The following is a 14,616-nucleotide window of genomic DNA, read 5'->3' on the forward strand; positions in this document are numbered from 1 at the left end:
TTTTAAAGTTCTATACCCATCTTTATTAGGTTGATACTTGTGATAGGTACTTAAGAACACTACTGAAAAGCGAATCTAACCATTCACATGGATAGGAATAGCTTATCAGAATTATGAGAATAAGATAAAGAACTCTAGTTCAGTCCATTCGAATGACTTGAACCAAGAATTCTCAATCCTCATAAAATTTGATGGTATCTTAATTTTGATTACTTTATCTCTGGCATGTATTTTTCACTTCAAAATACTAGTCTGCTATGTTGATGACTTAGTCTTAACTTAAAGTTTCAGACTAATACAAAAGTCACAACTAGGTAACTCTCTAAACAATCAGAGGTTAAAAGTATTATTTAACCAGACATCTGCTATTGAGTGGGAGCTATCTGAGATGTAATCAAATAGGGAACATTAGAAGATATTCAAGAAGGATTTATGAAAGTGATCTATATGTTAGATATTAAGGAACTGTGTATCAGTTGTCCTTGTATCTCACCATCTAATTTCGAAATTCTTCAGATGGTGCTTACTTTGGGGGTGGAGAAATTATTGTATAATAATTCAAGCTCTACCAGAGAAGAATTATAACTTTGTGTATTCGAAATCCAAGAAATTTATATCACTGAAGATAAGTCTACACTGTATTATCTCAATTACATATTTTAAAATATGAGAGATACGTCTTCTGTTAATTCAAATGTACTTTTAAAACAGTAAAGATTTCAGTATCCCTTGATAAGTAAAGCATATAGTAAAGGATGTTTCATAAGAGTTTTTATGAACTAGTTTCCAGAAGTTTGGGTGGATTCGAATATACTACACTTGATCTGAAGATCAAGACATCGTAATTGACCTACTTGCACAGTTTGTTTTATATTAGTGCAAGTGGGAGTTTGTTGGGTTTTATGCCCTAAATAAAACTCTTTACAATCTGATTAGTTATCAACATAAGAAATTTTAAGTGATTGATGTTTGCATGAATTCTACATGCTAATGGTTTAATATGTTTATTACATTCATACACACAAAATCAGTTAAATCCAAATCATATGTTTATTCACAATTACAGTATCGCCAACACAGTGGAATGTGATTGTGATCATATGAATCAAAAGACTTGGTCCCTGTTTCATCAGTGTTATTGGGTTTACACTAATGTGATAATCAGCGATGATGTATACTTACACTTGGAGTAAGTGTTATGTTCTTTCCAGGACATTAGTAAAGTATACTAGTTTTGAATGTATGGAGTATACATTGGACTGGACCGATATTGCAACTAAGTTAAGATATTACAAACTTACCGTTATACATATCTTTCCAAGTCAATATCAGTAGTTGATCTTAAGATTAAAAGAATCTAAATCCTGATATGCTTAGGCTCAATTCAGGAGTGCTATTCATGTTCTTTGATTTATTAGTTAAGTCTACTTTTGGGTCAGGGTGATACGTATATTTTGGGAACATGATAGTATGATTGAGTGGGAGTGCTGAACATAAATATGGAATCTATAGCTTCTACTGGTGTATAGAAGTCAAGTGATGATTCCCTTCGAGCTTAGCAAATAGAAGTAAATGGATGAGCTCTTGTTTAACTGACTAATTATTAGATCACTAAACACCATTTACAGGTAGCTAAGTGTTTTAAGGGGAAAAATACATTGAGGGGTGAGAACGGTAAAGAAATCCCATCTCGATGTAGATCATCTATATAGAGGATCTTTAAATCACAATAAGATTATAACAATGGTTAAATGAGATAGTATATTGATATCGTGGAACATACAATATGCTCTATATAAGTCTGAGAGTGCAATTCTAAGTTCTAAAAGTGGATTCAACGAAGAATTAATAAGTAGGAATTTACTTGGTAAATTTGGTTCACTTATTGGAAGCTCAGCATATAGATCCATGGTCCCCATTCTGGTTGAGAACATTCTGCTTGTAAGACTCATTAATTGATTCGTGATTGATCAATTATAATTCTAAAGTTAGACTATGTCTAATTTTATGAATTTTCACTGAGCAGGGGTGAAATTGTAAAGAAAAGAGTTTGTAGGTTTATTTATTTATTAATGGACTTTATATGTCTAATTAATAATTAAATTAAATGACAATATTATTTAATAATCTATTTTAGTTATTAAATAATTAGTTTTGGCATTTAAAAGGTTAGAATTGGAAAATTGGCGTTTTTGAGAAAATAGAGATAAATTTGGTAAAACTGCAAAATCAAGTGAGGCCCAATACTACACCATGGCTGGCCACTTATTGTGGGTTTTCAAATTAATATTTTCATTATTTTAATGCCAAATAATTCCTAACCTAAACCTAGTAGTTGCCTATAAATAGAAAGTGATGGCTCAGTCAAATCAACAAGTTTTCAGATCAACTTTCTGACAGAAATTTCTCTCTTCAGAAAAACTGATTCTTCTCCACTTTCTATACCTGGCCGAAATCATCTCTCTCTTTTCCCTTCATCAATTTCGTGACCCTAGTGAAAGAGTGAGTGCCCACACACAGCAAGCAGTAACTCAATCATAGATTGGAAGACTGTGAAGGATCAAACTTGAAGTAGAAGGACATTCGGGCTCAGATCTTGATTATACTCTGCTACAGAAAGGATACAAGGGTTAGAGATCTGAGTGGAAGGAGACATTAATTCCGCTGCATCAATGTAAGGTTTTCTTAACTTTATATGTGTTTAATTTATCGTTTTAGAAAGTTCATATTTAGGGTGTTTAAACAACATACTTGTGAGTAGATCTAAGATCCTGGTAAAATATAATCCAACACTTTAAGCAATAATATAAATGACACACAGGTTACGCAAATACTTTTGTTTCACATAAAACCTAGATTATCCAAGTTTAGCATTCTCAATTCTCACTTTTCAGATTTTGAATTGAGATCATAGAACATGTAGAAGGTGATCAATCTTAAACATAGAATTACACACAAATATAGATAATTTCACAAACAAGATAAAAAGAATGGCAATTATCATTAACTAAGCAAAAACTTTAATCAACATTCATCGTCTTTCCCAATTGGGAATTTAGTTCATAAAAACCATACTAACATCCATAATTAAATCTAGAATAGAAATTAACATAGAGAAATTCAAGAGTTAAGAAAGAACTAGTTGGTGATTGCGCTCCCGATCGTCACAATAGCTTCCTCTCCTCCTTCATTCACTTTTCGGGGCTGATTTCTGATAATTTTTGTCATAAAAGTCGAGTCCCTTATTGTAACACCCTAACTAACATAGGCGTATTACGTGATTTTTAAACATGTTGTGCAGCTCGTTGCTAATCAACGAGGTTTATGGAAAACGTGATTAATTAAAATTTTTGCTTTTTAATTAAACTTATAAAATAATATTATAAAAGACTCGGGATCCCGATTACAAAATCATTTACAAAAGTTTACTGTTCATACAAAATAATTGTCGCCTAGCGAATAGTTACAAAAATAGCCTTGCTGTCCCGAGGATCGTACGCTCCAGGCCTAACCGCCCCGACATGTACAACCTTCATAAGCTCGCTCACGGTCCATCAGCTCTAGCCTTGCCTTTACCTACACATAAACGTAGAACTATGAGTCGACAGACTCAGTAAGAAAAGCATAATAATACTCATACATAAATCCCGGTCATGATCAGACGCCCATACCCCGGATCATAACCCTAACTGCCGTGTCCAACACGATACAGAGTCCCACTACTGCCGTGTCCAACACGGTACTGAGTTCTGAACGTTCATAGGGACGGTACTATTGACACGTAATAGCCTGATCGGTCAAACCGGTCATACTCCGGCTGCTAGTCATACTCCAGCCTGTACCGACGTGTTACTATATCCACCTGATCGGTCGAACCGGTCATACTAAATTTCTTGGTCATACTCCGGCTGTACTGCAGACGGGATACGTCAATAGTACGGAACCACCAACCAAGTGTCAGCCTGATCGGTCAAACCAGTCATACTCCGGCTGCTGGTCATACTCCAGCCTGTACCGATGTGACATGGTTGGATGGTTCGAAGCCAACATCCATAACTAATGTAATCTAACAGGCTTCCTACATGCACGCTAAACATGTAATCTACATATGCATACTGTTATACTAATCTTACCTGGATTCCGAATTCAGGTGTGCCGGTCAACCTGACTGGAACTTTAACTGCGCGGCGGATTACAGGCTCCTAAACCATAAAAATCACAACACTATAAGTGACACGCTAAATCACTTCCCGGGGACTTAAACTAGGAACTAAAAGTTTCCCTATCGATAAAAAGCATGGCAATACCCCTTAAAACATAAAAACGAGGAAAACTAGGGTCCCTGAATTTTCCCCAACCGGTAGACCGGTTGCCCAGCTGGAATTCCGGTTCTGGGAAAATTCAGAACCCCATCCGGAATTTTGGATGCACAACCAGAATTCTGGTTCCTCGCAGGCAGCAAACTCAAATTTTCATAACTTGCTCAAATCAACTCCAAATCAATTCAAACCTTCCAGACCTACTCCATATAACCCCTAGAACATTTCTAAGGCAGCAAAACTACCCAGATTGCACATAATCACAAATCACCATTAAAGCTCAAGCTTTGAGTTCTAAACTCAAACTTGAGCAAACCTAGCTAACATGCAATCAAACCAGCTTGAATCTACTTAAACAAGCATAATATAGCCTCTGAAAACAATTAAAAACATCAACAACAACACAGCAACAGATTCAAGACGTTTCTTTCAAAAATCATATATTTTGCATAGAAAAACCATAGCTTGCTCAACCTAAGAATCATGCTTCAAAAACAACTCCAACAACCTTAATTTAACAGAATCTAACCACAAAACACAGCAGCAACCACAACCAAATAATCATGCATGCATAACACTTAATTCATCAAAATTCAACAATTTTTAAAGAAACAAGGAAGAGGAGCTAACCTAGCTTGAAGAATGCTTAGATTGGAAGAGAAATTGCTTGAAATTCAAAGAAAGAATCCAGCTCCTTGCACACACACACCCAGCCGAGAGAGAGAGGAAAAGAGAGAGTGGTTTTTGGAAATTTTTTTCTAAGTGTTGATTTTTGAAAAAAGAAATAAAAGCCACATAGCATATATCACTCATTTCAGCCAAAAAAACAATAAAATAAACATTTATTTTCAATTAATAAAATCACTAAAAACAAAATATCATTGGGGCAAAAAGACCATTTTGCCCCTCCACACCAAAATCACATAAATCACACTAAAGGGGTATTTTTGGGAAATTCTAAATTCCCGGCCATTCCCGACATTCCCAATGCCAAATAACCCGTCCCAAACTACTAACATACTAAGTTGTGATTTCTACTGAGCCAAACAGGGTTCCAAAATACGAGACACTTAGGAGAAGAAAAATTATGCAAACTACTACATGACATAAAAATGCATCTCTGAATTCAATAAATAAAAGTATAATAAATTATTTAAATAGCTATAAATAATTTTCATAATTAATCATAATTAACTGCTAATTTCCAAATTAACTAAGCGGTCTTTACAACTATTCCCCCCTTAAAAGGATTTCGTTCCCGAAATCTAACCTGAATAACTCTGGATATTGAGCTCTCATATCTGACTCTAGCTCCCAGGTGGCTTCCTCCACCTTGCTGTTTCTCCTGAGAACCTTGACCAAAGCTATGGTCTTATTCCGAAGGACTTTATCCTTTCTATCCAAGATCTGCACTGGCTGTTCTTCATAAGTCATGTCTGGCTGCAGTTCTAGGCTCTCATAACTGAGTATATGAGAGGGGTCTGAAACGTATTTTCTCAACATCGAGACATGGAATACGTTGTGAACTGCTGATAAAGCTGGAGGCAATGCTAACCGATATGCCACTTGACCTATCTTCTCGAGAATCTCGAAAGGTCCTGTAAATCTAGGGCATAACTTCCCTCTTTTCCCGAAACGTTTGATCCCCTTCATCGGAGATACCCGTAAAAACACATGGTCCCCTACTTGGAACTCAACATCTCTGCGTTTCGGATCTGCGTAACTCTTACGTCCGCCTCCGTGAGGCAAGCATTCTAGCTTTTATCTTCTCTATTGCCTCATTGGTCCGCTGCACTGATTCTGGACCAAGGTATTTCCTCTCCCCTGTCTCATCCCAGTGAATGGGAGATCTACACTTTCTATCGTATAACGGTTCATAGGGAGCCATCCCTATCGTATTCTGATAACTGTTGTTGTAAGAAAATTCTACCAACGGTAGATACTTATTCCATGAGCCTTCAAAATCCATGACACAGGCTCGCAACATGCCCTCCAATATCTGAATTGTCCTTTCGGACTGACCATCTGTCTGAGGATGGAATGTTGTACTAAATTTCAGCTTTGTACCCATTGCTCGCTGCAAACTTTGCCAAAATTTGGAGGTGAACTTCGGATCCCTATTCGAAACTATAGACTTCGGTACCCCGTGAAGTCTTACTATCTCTCTGACATACAACTCTGCCAACTGATCCACTGAAAATGTCGTTCTAACCGGCAGAAAAATGAGCAGATTTCGTAAATCGATCCACCACTACCCAGATGGAATCAAACAAACCCGTGGTCCTAGGTAACCCGACCACAAAATCCATCGTGATATCTTCCCACTTCCATTCTGGTAGGGTTAGAGGCTGCAACAACCCTGCTGGTCTTTGATGTTCAGCCTTAATCTGCTGACAAGTGAGGCATCTCGATACGAATTCTACCAAATTCTTCTTCATACCGCTCCACCAGAAGTACGGTTTCAAATCTTGGTACATCTTAGTGGTGCCGGGATGCAGAGAATACGGGGTAGAATGAGCCTCCTCAAAGATCTCATTCCTAAGTTCCACACTATTCGGAACACATACCCTGGCTTTATACAAAAGCATCCCACTATCTGACACTGAAAAGTCCTTGGCTTGACCAGCCAACACCTCATCTCGAATCTTCACTAACTCCGGATCTGTCATCTGAGCGACTTTTATTCTTTCCAACAGGTCAGATTGCAGCGTTAAGTTGTGAAGCTGACCTACCACAAACTCAACGCTTGATCTAACCATATCCTCTGCTAGCTGAGGTGAGATCTGAACCATACTAGCTACTTGCCCGGGACCCTTTCTGCTCAGGGCATTGGCCACTACATTGGCCTTCCTAGGGTGATAAAGGATCTCACAGTCGTAATCTTTCACTAATTCCAACCAACGTCTCTGTCTCATGTTCAAATCTTTCTGAGTAAAGAAATACTTGAGACTTTTATGGTCGGTATAGATTTCACACCTTTCTCCATAAAGGTAATGCCGCCAAATCTTCAATGTGAAAAACCACTGCGGCCAACTCTAGATCATGAGTCGGGTATCGCTGTTCGTAATCCTTTAACTGACGAGAGGCATAAGCGATAACCCGATCGGCCTGCATCAATACACACCCCAAACCCTGTTTGGATGCGTCACAATAAAGTACGAACTTCTTCTTGTCTGAAGGTAAAGCTAGCACTGGAGCGGTAATCAACCTCTGCTTTAGCTCCTGAAAACTAGCTTCGCACTTGTCTGACCAAATAAATCGCTGATTCTTCTTTGTAAGCTCGGTTAGGGGCATAGAAATTTTTGAGAACCCTTCCACGAACCTACGGTAGTACCCAGCTAAACCCAAGAAGCTTCTGATCTCTGTCACTGTCTTCGGTCTCGGCCAATCCCTGACGGATTCGATCTTCCCGGGATCTACCTTGATCCCATCTTTGCTCACAATGTGCCCTAGGAAGGACACCTGAGATAGCCAGAATTCACATTTCTTGAACTTGGCATAAAGCTTGTGTTCCCGAAGCCGTTGCAGTACCATCTGAAGATGTAATTCATGCTCCTCTTCTGATTGAGAGTACACGAGGATGTCGTCGATAAACACAATCACACAGATATCGAGGAAATCCTTGAATACTCTATTCATCAAGTCCATGAATGCTGCAGGAGCATTGGTTAGTCCGAATGACATAACCAGAAATTCGCAATGTCCATACCTAGTGCGGAAAGCCGTCTTCGGAATGTCCTCCTCTCGGATTCTCAACTGATGATAACCCGAACGGAGATCAATCTTAGAAAAGACCGTCTTCCCCTGAAGCTGATCGAACAAATCATCGATCCTAAGTAATGGATATTTATTCTTCACCGTCAGCTTGTTCAATTCTCTGTAGTCGATGCACATCCTCATAGATCCATCCTTTTTCTTGACGAATAAAACCGGGGCTCCCCAGGGTGACACACTGGGCCGAATAAACCCTATGTCAAGCAACCCTTGAAGCTGAATCTTTAACTCCTTAAGTTCAGCTGGAGCCATTCTATATGGGGCTTTGGAAACTAGTTCCACCCCTGGTGCCAAGTCTATCACAAAGTCAATCTCCCGTTGAGGTGGTAACCCTGGAAGTTCTTCGGGAAAAACATCCAAAAATTCCTGAACCACCTTGATGTCCTCTGGCCGAATGGTATCTGGCCGAGTGGTGTCCACCACCACGGCCAGAAACCCTAAACAACCGCCATGCAATAAATCTCTAGCTGACATGGCCGAGATCACCGGGATCCGAGATCCCTGAACTGAACCAACAAACACAAATGGTTCTTCACTTTCCGGTTGGAAGATCACCATCTTTCTTTTACAATCAATGCTCGCCGAATATTTAGATAGGAAATCCATTCCTAAAATAATATCGAACTCTACTAAACTCATCTCTATTAAATCAGCACTTAACTCCCTACCATCTATCCTGATCGGCATAGACCTAATCCACCTGTTGGAGATAACCAACTCTCCGCCAGGTAATAGGGTTCCAAACCCTGATTCATATCTATCATACGGTCTATCCAATTTATTAGAGATTCTGGCAGCCACACAAGAACATCCTTGACCTAAACACTCACCCGGAGGATGCCTCTTGCTAATGAGACACTCCAGTAGGAATAACGGATCTCGACACTACCCTCACGACCGTCTTGATTCTAGTTCCCTCGGAACCTCTTGTTCTGCCGCGAGCCACCGGATGCAGTGGATGATTTCCTCCTCTAGTCCATGGTCGAACCACTACCTCCCCTGCTGAAACCTGACGTAGGAGGGGTAGGAGCCCCGCCACATACTGGAGTCCTAATTGATTCCAACATACATCTAACTGCGCCCTCAGCTCACAATGCTTTCTCCACCATTTCAGTATAGGTGATCTTATCGTCAGTAGTGATCATCAAGTCATGCTTAATCTTCACATTTAACCTGTCCAGGTACTTATCTTTCTTGTTGAAGTCAGTTGAAACTATTCCCGAGGCTAACCTCGCCAACCGATCGAACTGAGTAGTATACTTAGTCACGCTCGTATTCGCACGCTGGGTCAGGTGGGCAAACTCTTTCCTCTTGGCGCTTCTAACCGCCTCGTTATAATACTTGGCGTTGAAGAGTTCCTGGATCCTTTCCCAGGTCATGGTGGTGATGTCATGAATCTGAGACACCATGTCCCACCAGACAAGAGCGTCTTCTTGAAGATGGAAAGTGGCACACACCACTCTGTCATTCCCAGTGACACCCATAAAATTCAAGATTTTGGTGATCACCGTTAGCCACTGTTCGGCCTTCATCACATCTAGACCTCCCAGAAAGACCGGAGGTGCTTGCTTTCGGAACCGTTCATACAAGGGTTCCATTCACTTTGCCGCTTAATTTGGAAATTAAAAACGAAACATGCGCCTATTCTACTATCAGGCTACTAACATGCATCCTAACAGGCTTTTCTTTTTTCATAAATAAATAAATAAACTACTAAAGCAATAAAGGCTTACTGAACCGTGAAACGAGCTAACTGCTGATGATGATTGTACATGTCGTGACGATCTTCGGAAGACAACCTGGCGGCTCTGATACCAAATTGTAACACCCTAACTAACATAGGCGTATTACGTGATTTTTAAACATGCTGTGCAGCTCGTTGCTAATCAACGAGGTTTATGGAAAACGTGATTAATTAAAAATTTTGCTTTTTAATTAAACTTATAAAATAATATTACAAAAGACTCAGGATCCCGATTACAAAATCATTTACAAAAGTTTACTGTTCATACAAAATAATTGTCGCCTAGCGACTAGTTACAAAAATAGCCTTGCTGTCCCGAGGATCGTACGCTTCAGGCCTAACCGCCCCGACATGTACAACCTTCATAAGCTCGCTAACGGTCCATCAGCTCTAGCCTTGCCTTTACCTACACATAAACGTAGAACTATGAGTCGACAGACTCAGTAAGAAAAGCATAATAATACTCATACATAAATCCCGGTCATGATCAGACGCCCATACCCCGGATCATAACCCTAACTGCCGTGTCCAACACGATACAGAGTCCCACTACTGCCGTGTCCAACACGGTACTGAGTTCTGAACGTTCATAGGGACGGTACTATTGACACGTAACAGCCTGATCAGTCGAACCGGTCATACTCCGACTGCTGGTCATACTCCAGCCTGTACCGACGTGTTACTATATCCACCTGATCGGTCGAACCGGTCATACTTCGCCGTCGGTCATACTCCACTCGTACCGACGGGATACGTCAATAGTACGGAACCACCAACCAAGTGTCGGCTGATCGGTCGAACCCGGTCATACTCATTCTTGGTCATACTCCGGCTGTCGTACCGACGTGACATGGTTGGATGGTTCGAAGCCAACATACATAACTAATGTAATCTAACAGGCTTCCTACATGCACGCTAAACATGTAATCTACATATGCATACTGTTATACTAATCTTACCTGGATTCCGAATTCAGGTGTGCCGGTCAACCTGACTGGAACTTTAATCGCGCGGATTACATGTGCTCCTAAACCATAAAAATCACAACACTATAAGTTGACACGCTAAATCACTTCCCGTGGGACTTAAACTAGGAACTAAAAGTTTCCCTATCGATAAAAAGCATGGCAATACCCCTTAAAACATAAAAACGAGGAAAACTAGGGTCCCCGAATTTTCCCCAATAGCCCGGTTGCCCAACCGAATGCAGTTCTGGGAAAATTCAGAACCCCATCCAGAATTCCGGATGCACAACCGGAATTCCGGTTCCTCGCAGGCAGCAAACTCGAATTTTCATAACTTGCTCAAATCAACTCCAAATCAATTCAAACCTTCCAGACCTACTCCATATAACCCCTAGAACATTTCTAAGGCAACAAAACTACCCAGATTGCACATAATCACAAATCACCATTAAAGCTCAAGCTTTGAGTTCTAAACTCAAACTTGAGCAAACCTAGCTAACATGCAATCAAACCAGCTTGAATCTACTTAAACAAGCATAATATAGCCTCTGAAAACAATTAAAAACATCAACAACAACACAGCACCAGATTCAAGATGTTTCTTTCAAAAATCATATATTTTGCATAGAAAAACCATAGCTTGCTCAACCTAAGAATCATGCTTCAAAAACAACTCCAACAACCTTAATTTAACATAATCTAACCACAAAACACAGCAGCAACCACAACCAAATAATCATGCATGCATAACACTTAATTCATCAAAATTCAACAATTTTTAAAGAAACAAGGAAGAGGAGCTAACCTAGCTTGAAGAATGCTTAGATTGGAAGAGAAATTGCTTGAAATTCAAAGAAAGAATCCAGCTCCTTGCACACACACACCCAGCCGAGAGAGAGAGGAAAAGAGAGAGTGGTTTTTGGAAATTTTTTTCTAAGTGTTGATTTTTGAAAAAATAAATAAAAGCCACATAGCATATATCACTCATTTCAGCCAAAAAAAAAACAATGAAATAAACATTTATTTTCAATTAATAAAATCACTAAAGACAAAATATCATTGGGGCAAAAAGACCATTTTTCCCCTCCACACCAAAATCACATAAATCACACTAAAGGGGTCTTTTTGGGAAATTCTAAATTCCCGGCCATTCCCGACATTCCCAATGTCAAATAACCCGTCCCAAACTACTAACATACTAAGTTGTGATTTCTACTGAGCCAAACACCGGATTCCAAAATACCGGGCACCGAAAAGAAAAATTATGCAAACTACTACATGACATAAAATGCATCTCTGAATTCAATAAATAACAGTATAATAAATTATTTAAATAGCTATAAATAATTTTCATAATTAATCATAATTAACTGCTAATTTCCAAATTAACTAAGCGGTCTTTACACTTATATAGGAATTAGGGTTGCTACCTCTGAATGGCAAAATTTTGAAATTGGTCAAAAATCTCGCGTTTCACCCCTGGTCGCGACTACATAAAGCCCTTGTTTCGACCATAGCCCCTGGTCGCGTTGACTTTGTAGATTTCAAGTCAAGTTATTATCTTAAACAACACGATACAGATAAAGGTCGATATCGATTCATTCTTAGAGCAAACAAAAAAGCTTGGGTAACAGAGTTGGTTGCTAGCAACAAGAGGGGTTGGAGGAAGAAATATTGTTTTGTCAAAGGTGACCTGTTTGGAATGAGTGATTATGTGGTTCCTACTTCATGGAGAACCTTAAGTGAGTGAGGAGTGTTGATTTCTTTGTTGCTTTTTATTTGATACTTGATTTGTCTATGAATACTAACTATTTCTCTTTGTCATTGTAGGTAAGGGGCTTACTCGATGTCCTCGCAGGGGGTGTTGGTCTGAAGCTCAAGTTAACGACTTGCTCTCTATTCCTTTCGATCATAGTGCCCATAAAAAGCTTCTTATTTTGAATAAATCTTGTGTTGGAAAGTTATGGAGAGGTGCGCAACGTCAAGAAGGTAGTATTTTTTCACTCAACGTTGTCAAGCGCGCCCCCATCCTTTTGTTGACCCGAGCCTTAGAGAAGGTTAGTGGTCTATTCTCTTTGATTCGTCATTTAACGGAAGAATAACATTTTCTTGTAGACCGTTACTATAAGAGGATGACTTTCGAGGTTTGTGGAGCAGATGATGCTGTTGCTAGGGGTAAGGCTAATTTACTTGGAAAGAGATCTAAGAAGACCACAAGTCATGTTGCAAAATCTCGAGTTCCTGCTAAGGAACATGAAGCTGGTGGCTCTCTGTTGCTAACTGATGGTGTGGTTGTGGCTTCTCCACTGAGGGGTGACAACGTGTTGTCTATTGAGGAGAGTATGATCAACCTGTCCATCTCTTCTAATATTTTAGCTTACTCTGACCCTGCTTCTATCAAAGGTCATGTTAAGGCTCTTCTCCATTCGAGAGATGAAGAGCGTTTGAGGGGCATCAGAGTTGGGGGGCGAGTGAATTATGGTGTTTCTACGATTTACCAAGTAAGTTTGGAAAGAATTTGTATTTACACATATGTAGTTATTTTTGCGTGTTACTCATGATAATTCGACTTTTCTTTTGTAGGCTATTCAAGCAGTCCTCTACAACAATTTCTCTTAATCATAAGAACAGGCTTTGAACAAGGAGCAGTCTAGACTTAGCAAGGAAGTGGAGAACTTGAAACTGGAAGGAGAGACTACCAAATCATCATATGACAAGCTCAAACTGGATTATTCCTCGTTGAACACTGAGTTGGAGCGTGTGCATGCCAGACTCAAGGAGTAGGAGGCTAATTATGTCGCATTGTACCAGGAGGTTGATGATATTTCGCTCAAGACTGCCATCAAGACAAGGGGGAGTTGATGATACAGTATAAGAAAGGGCTCCATCGTGGATGGGATGTCGATGGTGCTATTGCACTTCATGAAGAATATTTAGCTCTTGAGCAAGAGAATGAGATGGATGTTGACGCTCATATCTCTATGTCTGGTGTGAGCGTCGATGCTCATACCTCTGTCCCTGGTATGGGTGTCGATGCTCATACTTCTATTTCTGGCGGGTGTGGCATTGACGATGTGATGTTCTCCATTGCTAAATATGGTACCATTGCTCCATAGTGCGTCTTTTTAAGTTTATCCCTTTGGTTTACAAGTGACAATTGATTTAAACTCTTAAGTCTTTTTTGTTTAAAGCATGAACATCGCCATAGTGGTATTGAGTATGTATGCTTAACGATCCTTTTGATGTGCGGACATCCTCTTAGCAATTTCCCTTTTGAATTTTATGACGCTTTGATGTATGAACGTTGCCTTTGCGGTGGTATGACTTATTATCTTAATTTGGTATTAATATTCTTCATTTTGCATTTTGTTGATGTTTTATGTTATTCGGTTGATGTAAATTTAGCATTGATCCATGTACTATATCCCCTAGTCCAAGTCTTAGTGAGTGTCACTAAAACTTAGACTTTGGAACGGCTTGACTGAGTACATCGAGTTTGGCTGACTGTAACATTGTTGAGTTAATTTTATATTTAGTTACGATTGAACGTAATCCTATTACTTACTTTGTAAGTGAATCGTTGGATTGAGCGTGGCTCATATCACTTATTTCATAAGTGAATAGTTGGGTTGAGCGTAGCTCCTATTACTTACTTTGTAAGTGAATAGTTGGGTTGAGCGTAGCTCCTATTACTGTTAGGTTTTATGCCCTAAATAAAACTCATTTTAATATAATCAGATTTACTTATTAATATAGATCAGAAATAACATTTAATGTTGCATGGTTCACATGATTTGTTTCATGATTATATGTA

General features: G+C 39.4%; 1 protein-coding gene and 1 long non-coding RNA gene across 2 annotated transcripts in view; both read left to right on the forward strand.

Annotated features, from left to right (window-relative positions):
* The window catches only part of LOC115717702 (uncharacterized), a 28,804-nt gene extending 15,833 nt beyond the window's left edge, over positions 1-12,971 (forward strand). Inside the window, exons 5-6 of the mRNA XM_061112133.1 lie at positions 12,217-12,544; positions 12,633-12,971. Of these exons, the coding sequence (XP_060968116.1) occupies positions 12,217-12,544; positions 12,633-12,904 (600 nt within the window). The 3' untranslated portion in view covers positions 12,905-12,971. The remainder of the gene's footprint in view (positions 1-12,216; positions 12,545-12,632) is intronic.
* A 206-nt stretch (positions 12,972-13,177) lies between these two features.
* LOC133029891 (uncharacterized) lies at positions 13,178-14,159 on the forward strand. The gene is made up of 2 exons (XR_009683857.1): positions 13,178-13,303; positions 13,386-14,159. It is a non-coding gene; the product is annotated as an uncharacterized LOC133029891 (long non-coding RNA).
* The last annotated feature ends 457 nt before the right edge of the window (positions 14,160-14,616 follow it).

This window comes from Cannabis sativa, chromosome 1, assembly GCF_029168945.1.
Source record: "Cannabis sativa cultivar Pink pepper isolate KNU-18-1 chromosome 1, ASM2916894v1, whole genome shotgun sequence".
Taxonomy (NCBI): Eukaryota; Viridiplantae; Streptophyta; class Magnoliopsida; order Rosales; family Cannabaceae; genus Cannabis; species Cannabis sativa.